This window comes from Macrosteles quadrilineatus, unplaced genomic scaffold (assembly GCF_028750875.1).
Source record: "Macrosteles quadrilineatus isolate MER2022 unplaced genomic scaffold, UCM_ALF_1.0 Scaffold_16__1_contigs__length_3527350, whole genome shotgun sequence".
Taxonomy (NCBI): Eukaryota; Metazoa; Arthropoda; class Insecta; order Hemiptera; family Cicadellidae; genus Macrosteles; species Macrosteles quadrilineatus.
The window spans coordinates 1,990,837-2,011,946 of NW_026542609.1; the positions used below are offsets into that span (position 1 = coordinate 1,990,837).

At 35.1% G+C, this 21,110-nt stretch overlaps 1 protein-coding gene across 1 annotated transcript; it reads left to right on the plus strand.

The window, feature by feature from the left end:
* Positions 1 to 5,638: 5,638 nt before the first annotated feature.
* Positions 5,639 to 20,860, plus strand: LOC129005130 (gamma-aminobutyric acid receptor subunit alpha-2-like). The gene is made up of 10 exons (XM_054433946.1): positions 5,639 to 5,669; positions 10,388 to 10,528; positions 11,801 to 11,868; positions 13,502 to 13,725; positions 15,518 to 15,600; positions 16,196 to 16,324; positions 17,272 to 17,424; positions 18,238 to 18,467; positions 19,193 to 19,530; positions 20,287 to 20,860. The coding sequence occupies exons 2-10, from the start codon at positions 10,522 to 10,524 to the stop codon at positions 20,525 to 20,527; spliced, it is 1,473 nt and encodes a 490-aa protein (XP_054289921.1). The 5' UTR covers positions 5,639 to 5,669; positions 10,388 to 10,521; the 3' UTR covers positions 20,528 to 20,860.
* Positions 20,861 to 21,110: the final 250 nt, after the last annotated feature.

Genomic DNA, 21,110 nt, shown 5'->3' on the forward strand with positions numbered 1-21,110 from the left:
CATTTTTTTGCGTTGTGGTAGATAAGTCTATGTAGTGATTACTGTTAAAAGTGCAACATTTTAACAGCACCAATGCACTTTTTCACTTTTAACAGTAATCAATCACTACATAGACTTATCTACCACAACACAAAAAATGTGAAAATGTATGTGAATTCCAACATGTTCCACAACAGAAACTATCATATAGATATCATTTGCGTTTGATTTTTTGTAGTTTAGAAATAAAAAAGTTGTGAATGACCATCTAATCAAAAATACACATCGACACGAATCGTTAGTGTGTGTAGCAACAATGAATGCTGCCGTCTTTTGTCAAGGGTTATGTTTAATGAGTTAACTATTACACTTTTTTGTTTTACATAGCTTTGAAAAATCTAAAAAAAAGGAAAATGGCAATAACAAAATATTACATACATGAGTTAAGGAGGAAAGTAATGTAGACGGTTTAAACAAAAAACTGTTTCACAGACTGATTAGTTTAAATGTATTTTTTAAATTAAATGTCCCACCCATTAATAAAGGATGCATTGCACGACGTCCAAGTGCCCTGACGTTCAATGACATAAGTCAGTAACATAACGTCCAAAATATAATTCTTGACCTGTCTCACGACGTCCAAATCTTTTCATGTCCAAAATAACAGTAACTCCAATAAACAGTCTTTCTAAAAGCGCTGGACTTAATGACATCGGTCGTTGCGAAACAGCGCACTTACTCATAAAAAGTAGCAGTTGTACCTCGTACAAAGCCTAACCTAATCCAACCTAACCTAACCTTACCTAACCAAACCAAACCTAACCTAACCTAATCCAGCTAACCGTCTAGCAGCTCTGGACACGGTTAAGTGCGCTGGCGCACCTCTAAAGCTTGTAGAAAGACTATGTTTCTTGCAGTTACTGTACTTTTGGACATGATGAGATTTGGAATAGTTTATATTGGACGTCGTGTGACAGATCAAAAGCTATATTTTGGACGTCGTGACACTGACCCATCGCATTGGACGTCGTTAGATTTGAAGACGTGGCGTGGACGTTAAACACTCCCTTCATGAAGACATCATTGTTGTCATATCATATACAAAAATATATTTCCTACATTACTGTTCACTTTATTGGGACAGCGAGATACGATATTATACATTGTGTGAGGATAAACGAAGCAAAATCTGCAAGTTGTCCCACACAAACGCTAACAACATAGAAATGATTACTTTTTCTTTCAGAGCCAAGCCATCTCTCTATTGTAACACAACAACTAATCATAAAGATAATATTACTTCAAGATGAATTTGCCGCCTCGCCAATGTGGCGGGGTTTGCTCTATTGTTTATCATCTTGGCCATGTAACTCGGAGAGATGGGCCATCAGAGCCATCCACCGAGAGACTGGCTGTAGTAACAAATGAGCCATCAGAGAACACCTGTTCACAGTTGGCACGCTGCGGACGCCCGGTTCACAAGTATACCCAGATATATCACAGCCTACACCGTCCACCGACTGAAAAAGATTTTAGATAAAGTGTAAATACTGAAAAACTCAAATATCGAATTTAACTTGATTCAAAGTCTCAGAGATTTTTTTACATTAGTAAAAACAGAATCTCGACTTAATTTCGAACTTAAAAAATGATCTCGAGCCAGGAAAACGTTATTTTCGGCCCTAGGAACTAAATATACTACTAACCCTATAAAATGTGTTTTTCTAAAGATACACAATAACTTACTGGATACTTGTTTTACGAATGTGTCTTGGAACAAGGGCTGTGCCAGTACACTTCTGGTATGGTCAGTGATATGATTAATTATGGCATTAAAACTAGAGCTAGTTACTTCGTCCGAACGTGTCCATTGTGCTAAACTACCCTCTATTGACGATACGAAATATTGATACGAATTGTCCATTCGTTGTTTTAAGGAGGTTTTGATCCTACCTTTGAGCTCTTTACTGTCCTAAGGGTGGTTATTTGGGATTTTCCTGCTTGGATTGTGTGGTAATTTATGCTATGCTTAAGGTGCTTTCTCACCTGAAATGTGATCAGATTTCGGATTCCAAAAAAATTGTGAAATTTTGTTTTTACTAGGTACTCATGATGGAAAACAATTCTTTCAAATAAACTTACAGTTATTTTCTGGTGATGGTTATTTTATATTATTTTTTAGAGACGTGTTATTTGAAACAACGTGAGAACTTCGTCGTTCACCAAAGATGATATTGTAAACAAATACCTTTTGTTGTTTCATAAATGTCTGGTTATATACTTTTGACGAGAAAAATCGTTAAAAGACAATGCTAAGACTAGGAATCCCCCCAAATACTTTGATCTATTCATTATTTTATCTACACCAGTCAGTAACCCATTCTTAAAGTATCTTTGTTAGAAATGTATACTGAATGTACAAAAATTAAAAATCCTGTTTCAATTTTTACCGCAGTTACCGAAGAAAAAAGTAACTCATTGACATTTTAAATATTAAAATAAATATTATATTCCACAACATATTCTAATAAAATCCTTCTTATTCAGTTTGTTTTAAGCATATTGAGTGCTTTTATATGAAACTTTTTAGACAAAGTGTTTGAAATGCCAACAAAGTTGAACAAGAGAAGTAAACTTTAAACGTAAAGTAGGTGTTGGGCTCATCAGAGTTGACTCAGACTTTTCAAACACTACTCCAGAGTCCTATCTTGAACTTTTCTGTGTTTTACTCACTGAAAAAAAATATTCAGGTCTAAAGTTACTCCGTTTTAGACATAATGCTTCTTTAATAATCCTAGAATATGTATACAGTGTATATACTCACTAAATAGGGAAACTGTCTCGACTATCGATAACTATTTGATTTAGAAGATTACATAACTATTCTTATAACCAATGGTTAACTGAAAACATTAATCTGCAACTGGCCTTAAAATGACAACTAGTTGAAATTTTAGAATTAAACTAAAGTAAACCAGTAATCAAGATTTAATAAATGCCATGAAACCTTTGTACCTAAGTGTAATTTTCCTAGCCTTCTTTTCTTTTATTTCCCACGGAAACTCAATTTTCTCAATCGTTTGATTGTAGGTAACAAATGTTTGCAAACTGATATAGTTCTATAACCATATTATATTGGTAACGAACATGAATATAACGACTACCCATCCTACTAGAAGAATCAACAAAACATAATAGCAATCAGCAACAATTACATTTGAAAAAAACCTAACAAATAGTATAACACAATTAACATGCAAAAAACGGATTTAAAATTATTACCAATCGACCAAAATTATGAAGTATAAAATTCGACAAAATTTATTTTGCCTTTTTTGGGCCAGAATTAAATAAAACTGATTTTGACTGAAACAACGATAGAATGGACTGCACCACAGGTTTAATTTTTATCACAACCTTCATACTATGGTCATGGCCAAATAAAATAATGAAATGAGTAAATGAGCTAAGATTAAAAAACAAGAGAACAGTACGATTTACAGCAGGATAATTTACAAAAGCAAGACTATCTAATTTTAAGCGTACTTACGTTTATTCTCGGTGAGAAATGTGTCGACTTTGTCTCTGGTTGTCTGAGTTTCGTGTTTCAAGGGCTTTGAAGAATGTAAGACTGAGTGAACATTGACTTTGGATGCTGCAAGTAGAATTCTCATCCTGTTGTAGAATTTGAAACAAGTTAAGATTTTATCCTTACGCTTAAGTTGCTTATTGTTGAATTGATGTTTCCTCTAATGGTCAATATTACAGTTTATATCCTGGTTGGTTAAAGTGCCAGATGTTAGGCAGTGCATTACAAACCTATTTGGTTTTGTTCTCGCAATATTTTAAAAGTTGGTGTAGCAAAAATCATATATTGGAGATTTGGTGCATGTAAAATTATATTTGGCTTAAACAAACATTAAAACTATTTACAAAAGGTTGATAACAATACAAAAGATTATGGTTTTATTTATGAGGAATACATTTTGTTATCAGTTAAAAACTAAATATTAATGAAATAAAGAAAATAGTGACAATGAAAAAATACTAGCATGTAAGATATACTAATCCACTAGTATTCATTTTGTGTATTGCCCTCCTCCGGATTGCTTCACAAAAGATATACATGAGGTTAAATTACCCTTTTTGTCCAAGTAATCCTGAAGTATTCTTTATGGCGACCGGTTTTGACGATCATATGGTGTCGTTGTCAAGCCGGACGAGTACATTTTAAGTCCTCAGGATTACTTGTATGGAAAGGTGATATCAATCCATAATATTATAACAATGTAGAATAGAATTGAATCTCTTACTAAGTAGCTGCTCGTTTACACTAGCAAAATGGAAAACATGTCGGAAGTCGTTCTGAGAGGGCATGTTTACATAAAAAGCAGTATCGTTTCCTAACTTAGTTTCCTTAACTATTGGTACAATGAGACGAAAACTATAGTTCATCACACCGACAAAAATGCCTTTTCACCCCACTACGATGTTTTTAGCTGTTTGACATGCGTTAATTGGTGACTGAAAGTTACCTTCATCCATGCCAGCTGTCATCGTCATTTGGGGACCGAGTAGGTTTTTACATCTCTAGGGCCGCAAAATCAGCTGCCCGCTTACTATCTTAAAACATGAATACACAATCAGTATCCATGGCATTGCATATGATTTTTATATTATGAGGTTTTATTGCCACCGCCACCTAGCAACTATATATTATTATTTTTTCTGATTCCTCAAATTATTTCTTCACTTAACCTTAAAGTTGTAGTTGTGTATAACAGTTGTGTATATCAGTGTGCATTATTATTCGGGTGAATAGTGGTAATAGGATATAGTGTGGTGAAAAATAGCGTTCATACCACGGACCGAAATGGTTTTGCAGCTCTCGATCTTGAGCCGGCAAAACCTAATTTTTGGCCCAAGGTACGAAATATACTATTTCAACCCTCGCTCATTTTCCTTCAAACTGCAGCTCGAGTAAAACAATCACTTTCCGCCCGAGTGATGAAATAGGCCATTTTGATGGATATGATAACCAGGCATATTAATAAAAACGCTTAAGTAACAGCTGATAATAGTCAGTAACAAAGCTATAGTATACTCTATTCTACACTCACCTTTTATCATTGGGTTTAAATACGCTCTGTTAACATATGTTTTGTTTACATTTTATTTACAAAATGTGTTCAAATTATTATTTTGTTTACTTGTTGAATTGTTTTATGTTTACTTACAGATTGCGATTTAATAAAAACATACCTTCTATTTTCTTATACAAAATGTGAACTTTTATTAGTAAAATTAGTGGAATCAACACACTCAATTACTTCTCTACGTTAATCGGTTGTGATAATAATTATAATAGCCATCTTGTTGAACTAAAACTCTAATATTTTTAGTAGACTTAATCAAAACGTTTAGCACGCCTAATAACAAAATTTTCAAGATTCTACATCTCTAGACTAAATTAGTCTAGACATTCTACATGAAGCAGGTGATCAGAACCTCATGTTTACATAATATTCAACCACATCTGCCTTGGATGCAAATATGTTTTGAAGCAGCCTGAGACGCTCTCTAATTCCGCTACGATTATAATCAGCTGGCAAAGCCGCAAAGATGACGTCATGATTCAGTTAGAATGCTGGAACCGCGATGGTCGACAGCGCTGGTCGCCGCTCTACCATGTGAGTAAGAAGTACAGTTATGGACGATAGAGGACTGATTGAGGGAGTTATAATGATAAAACGAGTTTAAAAGTGATTACTGTATTACATAACGTTTAGGGTACTGCATTTCAAAGTGTTTTATACATAGTATACTATATCGTGTTTACTTTTTAAAAGAAAACATAGATTTTACATTTCCATATTTCGTTAATTCTTACTGTTGATAAATGTGGAATTCTCATTTCAATGGCAAGGCTCTATACAGTTTCAAAATTAAATACCTCACCTGCAGCAAACCTGCAAAGTGAATTTTAATTTGCCTGATTGGATTTGAACTCAAATGTAACTTGAACATGTCATATTTGTCGCTGTTTAAATAACAGTGCATCTAATGATCACCTAGGTTTGCTGATACAGGGAAGGAAACAATTGTTTTTTGTTAAACGTAATAGTATAGTATCAGAGAATAAATTTGCGATATTTGATCAAAATATTATTATAAACAAGCCAATTACAACAGTTTACTTTTTCTCCATTAGAATAACATGGGATCTTAAAATGCACAATTTCATTTTATTTTCTCCTCGACCTTTAATTCTACAATAACGCTTCGATATACAAAATCATTTATTCTCTTAAGTTCTATGGTTTTAATGAAAGTGTATCCAGCCATACACGTTCATGCCAAATTTAATCAAAATGAGGTTATAACGATATATTATACCGTAATCATGTAAAAATTGTAACCTACCCGGCTACCAATTCTTCAACAAAAAAAAACTTAAATCATTAAAGAAAACAACAAATAAAATTTCCATTTAAAGTCAAATTATTACTGTAACACTTAAATTGCAAAATAGTAGCTTTGGGAACGCAAAGGATCAATAAACACAAACATATCGATAAACTATAAATTCAGTTTAAAACTATTTGAATTGGAATGTTAAGATCTCGCAATAATATTACAAATGTTATGTGTTGGCTTAAAAGAGGTCGAATAGTAGGGAGAAGCTATAAGATGTCGAGGTAAAATAAGAACATCATATATTTTTATTGTAACTATAAAACAAAACATCTTGATCGTGTCGTATTTTAAGCGTCACATATTTCCTTACATGTTTAGATATTTAATGGAGTTTTCAAATTGATATCGATGTATTGATGTATATTGATATATACTGATGTTTCTATGGATAAATATGTAGGAGGTTTGATACATTCTGAAAACTAACACGGGGGTTTCTGTTTCTGAGTTTTAATGATGTGAAAATTCCTTAAAAGTAATAAATATCTGACTATATTAGTAATACCACAAATATTTTATTTAAGTTTTTGACTTATTTAATTAAATGTTTTCAGCGTTGAATCTTGTATTCTTTTGTCACAAGAATGAAATATATATATGAAAGAACGAGGTGTTAGCCCGTCCTACGTACGGGAATTCAGAAGTCAGTTAAAACCGTGTACAATTCAGATCGGCTAGTTTACACATATAGACAAAGTTTCTTGCAGTTTTAATGTGAAAAATCATCTTGTAAACAAATGTTGTGTGACCAAATCTGTTTTTATTCCATCATGATAGGCCTATACGATATGCATTTTAAATCCGATAATTTTACAATAAAACAGCAATTCTGCAATTTTTACGACGTGAATAGTGTTGAAGTGAGATTTGCAGCCGATTCGTACAGACGCACATTGATTATAAGTAGCCTACGGTCGTGCCACCTTAGCATATACCTGCCTCTTCCATAATTATTATCACCAAAATACAACTACTATACACAATTTCCAGTAGGTCTGAATAGAAAAGACCTTAAATAAAACGACAGTATCCAATAAAATTCACAGTACACATAATTTAACTTTGATGTCCTAACATCAAAACTAATCGACACTTTATATCAATTTCATTGCATTAATTGCTTAATAAATAAATGTAAACAAATAAAAGTAAAAACAATAACAGTTTGTTTTGAAACAGCTTTTTAGTTCAAATAACATTCATTTTAAAAAAGAACTGGTCACATGTAGCAGGAATATAAAAAGTAAACACGCTAGTAAAGCTAATGACGTAATTGTCAATGTTTATTATCCATACCGTTATCAGTTCTATCATTGATAATTACTCACCCTCGCCTCATTGAATAAATACATCGTACATCTCCCATATTAGTTAATTTAAACTACAATATATTCATAGTTGAAATAAAAGTTATATTTTCACGTTCGGGGGCGCTGATATAGGCGCCCCTAAACGTAGCCACAACTGAACACGATTTCATAAAAGGATGGTTTGTCTAATTGCAGTATCCTAGGTCAATGTTGACGTTGTGTTCAATCTATGTCATCCATCTGTTTATCTTTGTATAAAACCCGGCTGAGGTTGTGGTGGTAATTTAAAATCGTGATTCCTGACTATTCTTGATCTTCTTTTTATGACATCAATATTTCCGGGCCTAATCCAAACAAAGTTAAAGCAGACAAACGTTAATTGTAAACAAAAAGCTACCATTAAGAATTAAAACATGTAAACATTGTTATTTTTCCAATCTTTCCTTGAAAAGTGGAGCAGTAAAATAATTTGCATTTATCCTTTTTTATTAAGACTCGTGTACAGAGCCTCAATTTGTACTGTGGTTTAATTAATTTTGGTTAAAACTGTGGTTTCTGTGGTCTAACTATTTCTACTAATCTTACTTATTTCCTATAATCAATGACAAAATAAGAGTAAATAAAATAACCTCATAGTTCCATAGTTTTTATTTAACCAGCTGCTAGTTAAAACAAATTATATTGCTCTAAAACGAATCGAAGATTACAAAGATTGCTTTAAAAATAATTTGAACATCCTAGTATTTTACTATGTATATTAATCTTAATTTTTATTTAATTAATCTGTCATCCTCTTACAGAAGAATTGAACGTATCAATGATTAGCATTACACATAGTATAAATAAGTCAACCCTAAATATGTCTTTACATTTTTATCCAAATGCTGAATTTCTGACACAAAAGCTGAATGTTTACAGCTGTTATGTTAAGAAAATTATTTTATGCGAAAAGCTAGTTTAGAATCTTAGCGTCGGCTGCTAGACTTTTTAAAAATTAAAACTTAATTTCTAAAAAACTAAAACCCTAAACTAAAATTATGGCTTCGACATTCCCTAGTTCTTAAAATTATCTTTCTTTCAACACAAAAATCATGAAAATCCGTCGAGTGGTTGATTCAGAATCGTGAAATAAAAAAACACTGTTTCGTTTTAATATTATATAGAAGATGTTTTTTATTTCTGAAAATTACAGTAACAACAATAAATAACACAGTTTTCAATACTCCAGCATCAACGTAAAGTATATACATTATAAGTACAAAGGGGTTTACATACATAACTTTTTAGTAATTATAGATAAAAATATACAGGTTATGCAAATCAATATTAAATAAACTTATATTAAAAACAATAATTTTAACTATAAGCATTAATGGTAATTAAGGAATCATTTTCACAAATTGAAAGTGATACTATACGCTAATTATCACAAGTAAACTAATCTTCTTTACTGTATACAAATTTTAAGTACATATGGTTACGAAAAATTTTGATTCATTACTAAATTTAATTACATGCGTGTAAATGATTGTCTAAACGTTTCTGAGTCGATATAGTGCTCGCCTTGCAATCAGAGGGTTGCCAGTTCAATCTTAAAAAGTCAGAAGATTTTTGATGGTTCTAAACTAAAACACGATGTCCTTGATTTTCTATAGCTTTCCCCTACTAAAATGTACTCAACTATTTAGACGCCATACAGAAATAATTTGTTTTCCTGTAAATGGTGAATCTGTTTACAAATTATGTTTACAACTAAATAGTGGGAATTTAATTGAATACTATAGCGTTCCTGTTGCTCGAATTTGAGCGATTGCGAAATATTACAGTCATTATTTTTAAACGAAAAATAGTCATAATTTCTGATGACTTTAAAAGAGCTGACTCAAAAATTATGGAAATAGTCACCATGTACATAACAGTTCGATATAATAAACATTTCTTGTAAATATCAATCATTTTTCAAAAGCTGATCTTGTTTTTTGTGTTTTCTACAAATGTCTCCCACTCATAGCCACATAAGGTTGTCCATAATAACGATTATAAAAAAAAAATAAAAAAAAACATTATTTCTATTTCTTTTAGTTGGTGGTGTTCCATGACTTTCCTATGTTTCTACGGTTTGCAAATTGGCTCTTTCAATGATTGATCAAGAAATGCAACAAAGTGTTAATTCAATTTTATTTTTATTATAGCAAATTGTCCAGGCTTTCTCGCTTTTTCACTGGAATATTTACGCCAACCCAAATTCAAATAGTAAAAATTTCATTTCAACCATTTCAGTAAATGTTAAAACATGTTTCCTTAAATTGCAACTAAAATATTAACAGCAATTAAGTTATCCAGTTGATCATAATGTAAACAAATATGTTCTTCATAAGGATAACATGGTAACTTAAAAAGCCACTAGGGCATAGCCCAAGGGACTTGATTAAAAATGTAAGGCCAGTTTGCAAATCTACACACCTAGGTGAACATTTTGGTATTTAATATGTGGGGTTAAATCTTAAAACAAAAAAACCTTATTGTTTACGAAGTTTCATGTAGCTTATTAATAACATAGATAGATACATGTTATATAGTAGATGCTCCTACTGAGCCATTAACCACCTCCCCTTGTGTAGGGTTGTGGCTGTGCTTCCTATCTACGTATCCTGGACCAGTGGAAGGATTCGGGACAGACTTCAGCGCCAATGTCTCTCGCACCCTGGACAACCTCCTGGCTGGCGGCAGATACGACAAGAGGATCCGGCCTAACATGGGAGGTAGGGAAACTACAGTCTGTATGCTGGAACCTGTCTCCTGGCCACCCGTCCACCTGGGAGTTGGCCAATGGTTTCAGGTATGGGATAGTCCCAGGTAGACGGATGGTCAGGACTCAGGAGACAGGTTCTGTCATACAGACTATGCTAGTAGTGAATTCAACAAATAGTCTGTACGATGGAATGTGTTTCCTGACCCTCCATCTGGGGACTGGCCAATGGTTTTAAGAACCAGGTTTTTTAGTGGGACAGTCCCAGGTAGATGTAGGAGTCAGGTTTCATCATACAAACTATAGTATACGTACAATATACTATACAGTATACTATAGTAGTAGATATGCAAGGGTATTGTAAATTTATTTTTTTTAATCCGTTTATAGACAACGCCATTTCGGCATAATATAATATTTTAGCATGGTTGAAGATTTTAAGTAAATTTTAACTCCTCAACCTATTGAGACTGCTAGATTTGTTTGTATAGTTTTCGCAATGAGCAGCAACTATTTTCTATGTATTACGATTTCCACCTTAATACAAATGCACAAATATTTAATTCTTGATTTGATTTCGCACTGATTAGGTTAACCTGTCGTTTGTCTTTTTTGTTAAGGATATGAAGATTTAACACCTCACCCTAGAATAAAAATGATCCCTTTGTAAAACAATTGTCGAGTATCACAAGCCAATTTGTGTAACAGGCTACAATTATTTTCATTTTAATAAAATCATTCCAATTCAAAATTCACATAACATAATAGTAGTTTTTAAATTCATAAAACTTATTTTATTTACATAAGATTTTAAATGTATTGTAGTGTAAACGTGGTATGTATTCGTAATTAAGTGATAAATAATTATACTAATACTCCAAGGCCAGGCAAATAACTCAGCTGAACCAAATAAAGCTTCTTTATTTATATTAGGAGTTGTCAGTATAAACTTGTCATCAGATGGATGACGCATGTGACGTCTTATACTGATGATAATGTTTACAGGGCCACCAATAGTGGTGTCTTTTACATGCAAGTAAGAGCTTCTAGCCGATATCTGAGACCCGTGAGTTCTATATGACTTTGTCATCTGATAGATAATGTATGTGATGAATGATGATTATGACTGATGATAATGTTTGCAGGGCCACCAATAGTGGTGTCTTTTACATGCAAGTAAGAGCTTCTAGCCGATATCTGAGACCCGTGAGTTCTATATGACTTTGTCATCTGATAGATAATGTATGTGATGAATTATGATTATGACTGATGATAATGTTTGCAGGGCCACCAATAGTGGTGTCAGTTAACATGCACATAAAGAGCTTCGGGCCGATATCTGAGACTGCTCAGGTAAATCTGCATAGTTTGTAAGTAAAAAAGACCTCCAATTAAAAAAACTTGTTTTGGGAATTCTAGTCGGTTTATTAATGCAATACTAACGTATTTATGTACTTCAAAGCATTTATCTTTCCCAAAATAGATGTTAAAATCACGGTTACACCTTTCTCATTCATTTATGCTATTTTGTTTAACTAAAATCAACTTTCAGACGAAAATGGTTTATATTTCGTGGCATATTTTTAATAAGAAAATTATGATAACCAAGAACTTAGTGGGTTTTGAATTTGAAAAATCATGTTTCGTATAGGGAGATGAAAGTAATCCAGCATTTTTACAGATGCTGTAATATTTTTTAGAGCAAGACTTGGTCACCAAGTACTTGTTTTAACAATTATCTAGGTAACCTTACAAATTTTATGACATTATTTTGAATATAAAATGTTTTCTCGTCTTCATTCACCGACCGTTATTTTTACCTCTTGCCTAACCATTCCTCCCTGAATAAACTCTCCAGTTTTTGCCGCCATTTGTTGTGAACAGCTGGTCCATTCGAGTGACAAACGGGCCGTCGTCGTCGCGGGATTATGAGCTGTGAGGTTATATCGAATGTTACGTATGAGTTACGCCTCAACTACACGTGTTTGTTTAGTCTGAAGTTATTGACCGTTCATCGTTGAAACGCGTATAACTTTTGTTTTTATGAATGAACATATTTACGGCGTACTGTATCGTTGTTTCAGACAGTAGATGTTGAGTAACATGTATTTGCAACACACGTTAGGGAATATAAAAACAATATAAAACACACAGAGTCGTAAATAGTTAAATTCAAACGTGTTTGGTAATTTCAATTTCCCTCCCTATTAATATTATATGCAATATGCTCCCACCGCTTACCTATTATAAGGGTTGTTGACAAGCTAAAGGAGGAAGTATGTGTAAATTTGCTGATACTGTTTATTGTTATTTTCTTCACTACTGGATCGGTTCTCTGCTAGATAACTGTAATTTTGCATCTAAACATAGCTTCACGACACAATAGATCAAACATACTTCATTAAGAGTACCCGTAAAGGGAGTATGCATCCTTTATGACGACACTTTCCAACCCAGGAACCAACAAGTGTATCTTGTGAGAACAAACGATGGAAGTCTACGTCTACGTCCTTCATTATCTACTACTTACAAACTGGGACGGGTGGCGTCGTCCTGTAATCCAGCTACTAGGAGGCTACGAATTGTGGATATTTATAGGCATGCATAGTGGATGCGATACTCCCTGGTGTGGATTAACGTCCGCACGAGTGAGTACTACGACTATCCGCAGTGCTATCCAGAAAATTAGACCAATTCGTATATACCAAGGCAAAAATGTGTTTCGGACTCCACTATAAACTGTAGGTCCCTTAGTTGCCTTTAGCTGTACGGGCTATTTAACATCTGTGTCTAAGAAATGTCGGTCTTAGTCACTAACAAGACTACAAGATCGCGCCACTCATCCTACACTCATCTCCATTCATACTTGACTTAAAATACCTACTTTGTATGGTCGCCATTTCATTGTAAAGTATTAAAGTATTCTATCAATAGTCAAAGATTGTGCAAAGTGTCTGTAAGTTCTAACACCCTCTACGCTCCCCAGTCGTACACTATGGATGTCTACTTCCGCCAGACCTGGTACGACTCGCGGCTCCAGTACAGTTTGCCGGGACTCCACGAGTTCTCAATGTCCTGGCTGTTCTTGGATAAGGTTTGGAAGCCTGACACGTACTTCATGAATGGCAAGACGTCTCATCTGCATCGCATCACCTCGCCAAACAAGTTCCTCAGACTCAGACAGGATGGCTACATAGTGTACTCTATGAGGTAAAGCACTGGATGTTAGAATTGCGAGACGTTATCCGCCATTTGTACTAGGGGATAGAATACATTTATTATCGTCCCACCAACAAAACTAAAAAAAAGTCATCCTAATACGCTAGGTTCTAGCCCGCAACTGTTTTACACATTACTTCAGACATAGAGATCAAATCCATTAGTCATTGGTGGGATTTGAACCCGAGACGTCGAACTCCGATGCCCCGCGCTCTACCACTAGACCAGCTCGCTCCCCTCAGGATAGAGTTCATTGTACTTAGTAAATTTTAACTGGGGATTGTGGGGTTGTACAGCCATAAGCCAATGAGATGATTACCCTCAATTATTGGTACCAACCTAACAAAATTATAGCGTGTTTATTTTATAACAGAGTTGCCGTGTCAGTGCTACGTCTAATTGTATATTTAGGTCGATGAGGGTTATAAGATCCTGTACAGTAACATTATTTAGAATAGCTATCAAATAGACATATTTGCTTTGTGAAATCGTTGGGAGCGACTGTAGAGTGGTTACGGCCCCGGCCTTCTGTCTATGATGATTAGGTTTAAAGCCTGTCAATTACAAATGGGTTTGCTATGTTCATCCATGTAGGTTATGTGGCATTGGACGCGTTCTGGGAACATGTATTGATGCAACCAGGGCCGGGGATAGTAGCTGAGGATGCACCGGTGCAGATGATCCGGTGACTTACCATCACATCTTTTTATGGTCGAAGATGAAGAGATGGACGAAGATGTGGACGTACCTTGTACGAATTGATTCTCAAATTGTAAAGGAAACTTATTATCTGTCCTTGGATTGTACTTGATTGCTTAAAAATTGTGCTACAAAGTAAGTGTAGAACGTACTGTAAGTTTAATCAATCAATGGTCTGGTAAAAATCCCTTTTAATACAGTATACAACTATATCAAGTATATAGTAAATAACTCAATAAAGGTTCGATAAAGTCCATTTGACAAATAAACCTTTACACAGTCTATTGATTATTGATGTATTATCTGGTAAGCTAGTGCTCACTTAAGCTAATTCTGAGACATTTTAACGCACTTCATTTAAATTCTCAGCCAATTTAAGGCGGAAGAACTGACAATTTAAGTTGGTAAGAAAGGGTAAAGGATGTTCCATTAAAAATTAGAATGTGCCAAAATAACCAGTACTAAATTTGTCATATTATTCTTTATCAATACTGTTTTACCTCATTCCAACTTCACCCACAGGTAGTTTGTTTGGCCTCTGTTTAAAACTCCTTTTCGAAACGGTTTTATTTAGTAATAATCTTATTATATTATTTTACATAGTAAGCTAAATATGATGGAAATGTGTTTTAAACTTTTTATTTTTTTTCTACGCCAGTGGCATTTCACAAGAGAGTTACGAGAGAATAAATGTTTAGTATTTGTAAATGTTATTCAACAGATTATGGAGCTATGATACTTTTAAGTGGTCGATTTTTTATCGAATTTAGCTATAATCGTTTCCAAATGTACACCGGATTATACCAATCCTAAATTATTTGATGATAACCATTTCAAAACACGTTGCATTCAGCCACTTCGTTAATCTAACATGTCACAAAGACAAATTTACAAATAAAAACCCCCTTTGAACAGAAAACGTTTAGAATGCACACTATAGTGATGCAGCCTCAACATTCAACTAATGTTAATGAGAAAACAATTTAAAACCAACATAATTGCTGTTTAAATGTATACATGAAAATCAAAAGCTTGATTAGGACCAACAGCAAATGATCACTAATTTCATGATTACATTATTCAGACTGACTATATCAGCACGCTGCAAGATGCATCTAAGGAAGTTTCCCATGGATACACAACGATGCCCTCTGCTTATAGGAAGTTGTGAGTATTCATGTTAAAATTGTACTATGCTTTCGGCTCAAATTTTGATTCTTGAGAGACGTAGTAGACAATTAAATACTGTAACAGTAAAGCTGTTTACACTCTGTTCAATATGAAATCAATTCAATTGTTGTAAAAAAAAAAAAAAAAAAAAAAAGTAATTGCTTTATCTCTAAGACCTGTAATACTTTCTCTTTGTAGGTTGATACAAAAATCATGTAACAATATTGTATACAAAAGATTATCAATTCAACACTTCATAGGTCATCTCAGAATAGTGTTAGAAAATATTTTCCAATCAAATAATTCAATTTTTAAAGTCTATGTGGGTTGTTTAAAGATATAAGTGAACAGACGACCAATAATTGTAATATAAAGGTTAACACGAAGAAACAACCTACTACGGTAACTGACTATCGAACAGAAACTCAAACTATGTTTTTTGCCGATAATCTCTTGTCATGATGCTAATGGACTCCGATTCAGCCATGGAGTATATTAAGTATGGAGAATATATATGGAGTAGCGATGAAAAAAAAACAATAGTATTACTTGATCACATTCTTTGAGCAACTGTAATCAAATCAATCCACAGACGGTTACAGCTCCAACGAAGTGATGTACGAATGGTTGGATCTGACTGTAGAGCCTGGACTGGAGTTGTCTCAATACGACTTGGCCAACATTACAGTCGTGCCTCACAGCAAGTTCATCAGGAACGTAGGTCAGTGTTGTAGTAGATTAGATTATACAGTATAAGGATGAACATCTAAGATTCATGAGTGAAATGTTAAATTGATAAGATGATAGCTTTATTACTGGCTAAAATCATCTGGTTCTATAGCCAAAACTATTTATCTGAAGTCCAATGCCCAAGGACAGCTGGGTACAATAAATGCACTATAACAAAAATCGATCATCAGCCTTTTAAGGGACACTGAATTAAGAACCAGCATCCTTGCTGATCGAAGGGCATAGCCTAAAGAGAAATTTGATTACTTCATTAGCTTCACAATCACAGCACATTTCTTGTCGAGGTTAATGCTGTACTTACTTACTACTGAGGCCTCGTAGATTAGCCTCCTTCACTCTGCTCTATCCTCCTCCATCCGGATTTAAAATTCGCACTGGATCACATCCTTCTTGACTTTGTCATACCATGTTAATTTATGATTGCCTAACGGACATCTTCCTGTAGGTACGGTCTCACAAACCTCCTTCACTTTTGTATTGTAAACAGAATTTAATGCTTAGGCCTATCTATTGTAGAAAATCTAACCTGTAGTTTTTCTTAACAATGGGATTTTCTTTTATCCTACCTTCAAATCCTTTTTCTTAACGATGGGATTTTCTTTTATCCTACCTTCACATCCTAGGATGCTAGGCTCCAGCCCGGGACCGTGACCGTTTTACACTTTACTCAGTCAAAGCCTTATCACTAAAAGGGTCACAACATCACATGGGGTAGATTATATTAGATTTTGTGACGCCTCCACATTAGGGTGCATAAGGTGAAGAAGAGTGAATTATTAGCTAGATTCGTGCGTAAAGAAATTTTTCACCCATCCCACACCTTTAACATAATTGATACACCCGATTTCATAATCAAAATAGTCATAGTCAAATACACCAGAAGGTTTTTTTTGTCAAATGACGATATTTATGCTTCAGGAGAGTTCTCCATGATCAAGGCAAACTTCCTACTCCGCCGTAGCATCGGCTACTATGTCCTCCAGATGTACGTCCCTTGTTGTCTCATCGTCTGCTGCTCCTTCGTCTCTTTCTGGATTAACCCGGATGATGTTCCCGGTAGAGTCACGTTAGGTAGGAAAACCTCTCATTAGTTTCCTTAATTACTATTAATTCTATATTGGTCATAAATAATACCACTGTCAATGCTGCTACCAGTTTTGCATATAAAAACGTATTTGAACCGAACCAAAGACAAAGTGTGCTGACGTAAAACAGATTCTACTGGGTTGCACACAAATTTTTCGATGGGGCCAAAAATTATATACAACAATTGATAAACTATAGAATCTTCTAGAGAGAAAAGAGGAATTTTGACAGTAGCAGACCGAGTTGGGGAAAAACCTCCACAACTGTTCTCATAGAATGTATACTCGTTGTCTATGTTAACAGTGTCAGCGAACTGTATTTGAAGTCTCGGAGACGCTGCACTTCTACATCATCAGATCAGATCCAGTAGAAACCCCACTACACAAGCTTATCCATAACCTGTTTTGACCACTAACTTTGAAACCTTGAATGTTAAAGAGTACTTTGTTTAGTACTTTCACTACTGCATCTTTACCTAATGGATATCTGCAACATTTCAAAACAGGACAAATACAGCTCAACGTGACGGTCCAACACAGAAGGCAACAAAAATACATCCAGTAGCAAACCCTAACACATGTATGCAAAAAATCATCTTAGAATAAACATATGGTCTATGGATGGACAATTTCACTGATATCCAAAAACAATGGTAGTCTGTATGATGGAACCCTGACCCTTCGTCTACCTGGGACTGGTCCGAGCCTTACACCATGGTCCCCAGTCCCATGTAGATGGTTGGCCAAGAGACAGGTTCCATCATACAGAGTATACTAGCTCCAATATATTTTTCTCCAGCGGCCACAACAGTCTTGTCAATCACAACGTTGGGGTTCGTGGGTCGTGCCGCACTGCCAAAGGTGAACTACGCCACAGCTCTGGATTGGTTCGTCATTCTCTGCTTCGCCACCGTGTTCGCCGTCCTGGTGGAGTACGCGGTCATCAACTTCATAGACAAGGTGCGCGTCGACATCCAGCGACTGCTGGAGGATCGCAAGAAGCTAAAGGAGCTGAAGGAGGCTCTCAAGGTGCATATTATGTGTAGCAAATGTAGAATAAGTTTGAATTAATATGAAAGCGACTAAATATGGACATTGAGGTCAACAAACAAAGTTATGATCAACTTTAGTTAGTTTAGTATTGAACGTTTTTACCCCAGGAAGCTAGGCTTAAGTCCGGGATGGGTTTTCACATTACTTCAGACTAGAACTCGAGTTTGCGGCATTATCACTTAAAAAAGCCATTGATGATTTGGGGGGATTTTAACCCAGGACCTCAGGGGCCGAAGTCCCACCCTCTATTAGTCCAGCTCACTTCCCAGTACCACTATTGAATGCTTGTGGCTATAATTTCCCAGAGAGAATTGTTGATATACTAAATAATTTTAATTGGGTTTAGCATATCTCATCTTGGTAAACATTTGATGCGACTCAACTAATTTGTTTTCTTTCACCTTGTGAACTTTCTTTCGGATACTTTTGTATCATATATTGCCAAAAAATATGTAAATATTTGCCGAATATGTAAGCTTCATCGTATTATTTTGAGCTAATAATCCAGATTTTGATGAATCGTGACTATCGCACTGTCTCATGATAGCAATACCTCTGGATTACCAATGCGACTACGGTAACAATTTTCCAATTTTTTATACCACACAGATCAGTAGTCTATGGTTATAGACAGTTAAGTTTTAAGACAGAACAAGAGATATTTAAATAATTGTCATAATTCAACTAACTACTTATTCTAGGAAGAATCAGGCGCTGAAGAAAGCGAAGGAGAAATCCTCGACAAAGACCTGGAAGAGGAAACTAAGCTTCCAGAGATCGCAGTACCCAAGATTCTGATGACCTACGAGATGGAGGACTCCGACGTTGGCGACGCGGGAGGAAGTAGTGACGAAGACCTGGACTCCCTGAAGGTGGAGCATCTTGCAGTCCCTATCCAGGAGGCAAAGCTGAAGGTGACCAGAAGCTTCTCTGTGCCGACCATCACCAAAGGAGAGTACAGGTTCGACCAACCACGCCTTGTGCAGGACACTCACATAGACATCTTACTGGACCAGAACCAATCACCACAGGCTGCAAGGTACGACGTTAACAGTGCGATGATTCAGATTTAGCCATCAGGTTAATCCATTTGGGTACCATACAAAATGATTGGTGATATGTTACTCCTCGAAGAAATGCTGGTAACGTACTCAAAATAATGCTAGGACATGACTAAAGTAATGCTTAGTATTTCACTAAGCTCCATCCCAACGGCTCAATGATTGAATCAAGATACTTAGTTGATTATCTTGTGTGATGTAGTGGTTTTTGATTAGTCTGTTTGGGGGGATTCCAGGACCAAATGTTAAAATACTTTTACGATCCATTGATTCCAGAGTAACCTTTCAGAGTATACGATAAGACATTGGTACGACTTATGCCATTCATACCCAACAACCCCCACTGGTGGGGATGACACCTGTCGTTCTGGTGCCAACATAGTAGTTTTGTAAACTATTTCAAGACTGTAATTTATCAATGGTTGAACTTAATTTGCATAATTTCAGGAAATACATTTATAATCATTTTACACTTGATACTACCAGCACTGATTTCATACAACTAAACGGATCGGTCAAAACATCTCCAATAAATTCGTGCTTTGAGGTAAAAAATATTCGATCTACTTCTCCCACCAACGACTTGAGCTGGCCTCTCCTTGACGTCACTATGCAGAGCAGTTTGACGGTAGAGCACCTTAAAAATAGATAACCTTGACGCCAGAGCACCTTGATGCCATAGCATTTTTTTATCACACCTCCAGAATAGTTTGAGCACAGTCCTTTGCTTCCAGGATCACCCTTCGCAGCACGTTGCTGATCCCTGTCAACCTCTGGCGTAACTTGAGGATCCTCCCGACGGAGGAGGAAGTCGCTGCTACGACAGAACCTCCTGACAAGTTCTCCAAGATTGACATATACTCCAGGATGCTGTTTCCTCTCATGTACACCCTCCTGTTGTCCGGATACGTTGTCGTCTACACGTACTATGTGGTCGACGACAAGGAACGATACCTTCACGACACCTACAAGTGAAAATCTCTGAGAAGCAATTACAGAGTGTACAAGAAATGTAAATAAATTATATACAAAAAGTATGCAAAGAAGGTAGTTAACGTGTAGTTATGATAACACTAACAAAGGGATTGACTTTTGGCTGTTTCATCAAAATCTAGTAAGTGGTATTATAGTGTGTATAATGGGACCTGACTTTTGACAGATTAATATGTTTTAGGTAAATATTATGTAAGTTATACATGTACAGTCATTCAAACATAAATCATTCAATTTACTAAAGTTTTCAATAGATTATTGGTTGGTCTCTTCAGTTTAATAACACATTACTTTTTCAAGTAACAAACACTAGTTTACTGAACGTTGAAAGGTACGCATATGAACAAATCGCTTGCAGCACCATTAAAAGTTGCAATTGAATCATGCTGTGAAAGGACATCCCCTATAGTCCACACAAATATTACATTTATGACACTTCATATTGGTTTATAAAATTGTTTACCTGAAATAGAACGGCAAATACAGAGAATCACAAGTTATTATTCATTTCTATAAGGTAAGTGTATCAAACACATATCTGCATTATATGATGAATCTAGACTAA

Excerpts from the sequence above, each read along its gene's own strand:
- LOC129005130 (XM_054433946.1), top strand. Across the intron at positions 15,601-16,195 it reads CCCTCTGCTTATAGGAAGTT|ACGGTTACAGCTCCAACGAA; the intron begins GTGAGTATTCAT and ends ATCAATCCACAG. Across the intron at positions 16,325-17,271 it reads CAAGTTCATCAGGAACGTAG|GAGAGTTCTCCATGATCAAG; the intron begins GTCAGTGTTGTA and ends TTTATGCTTCAG.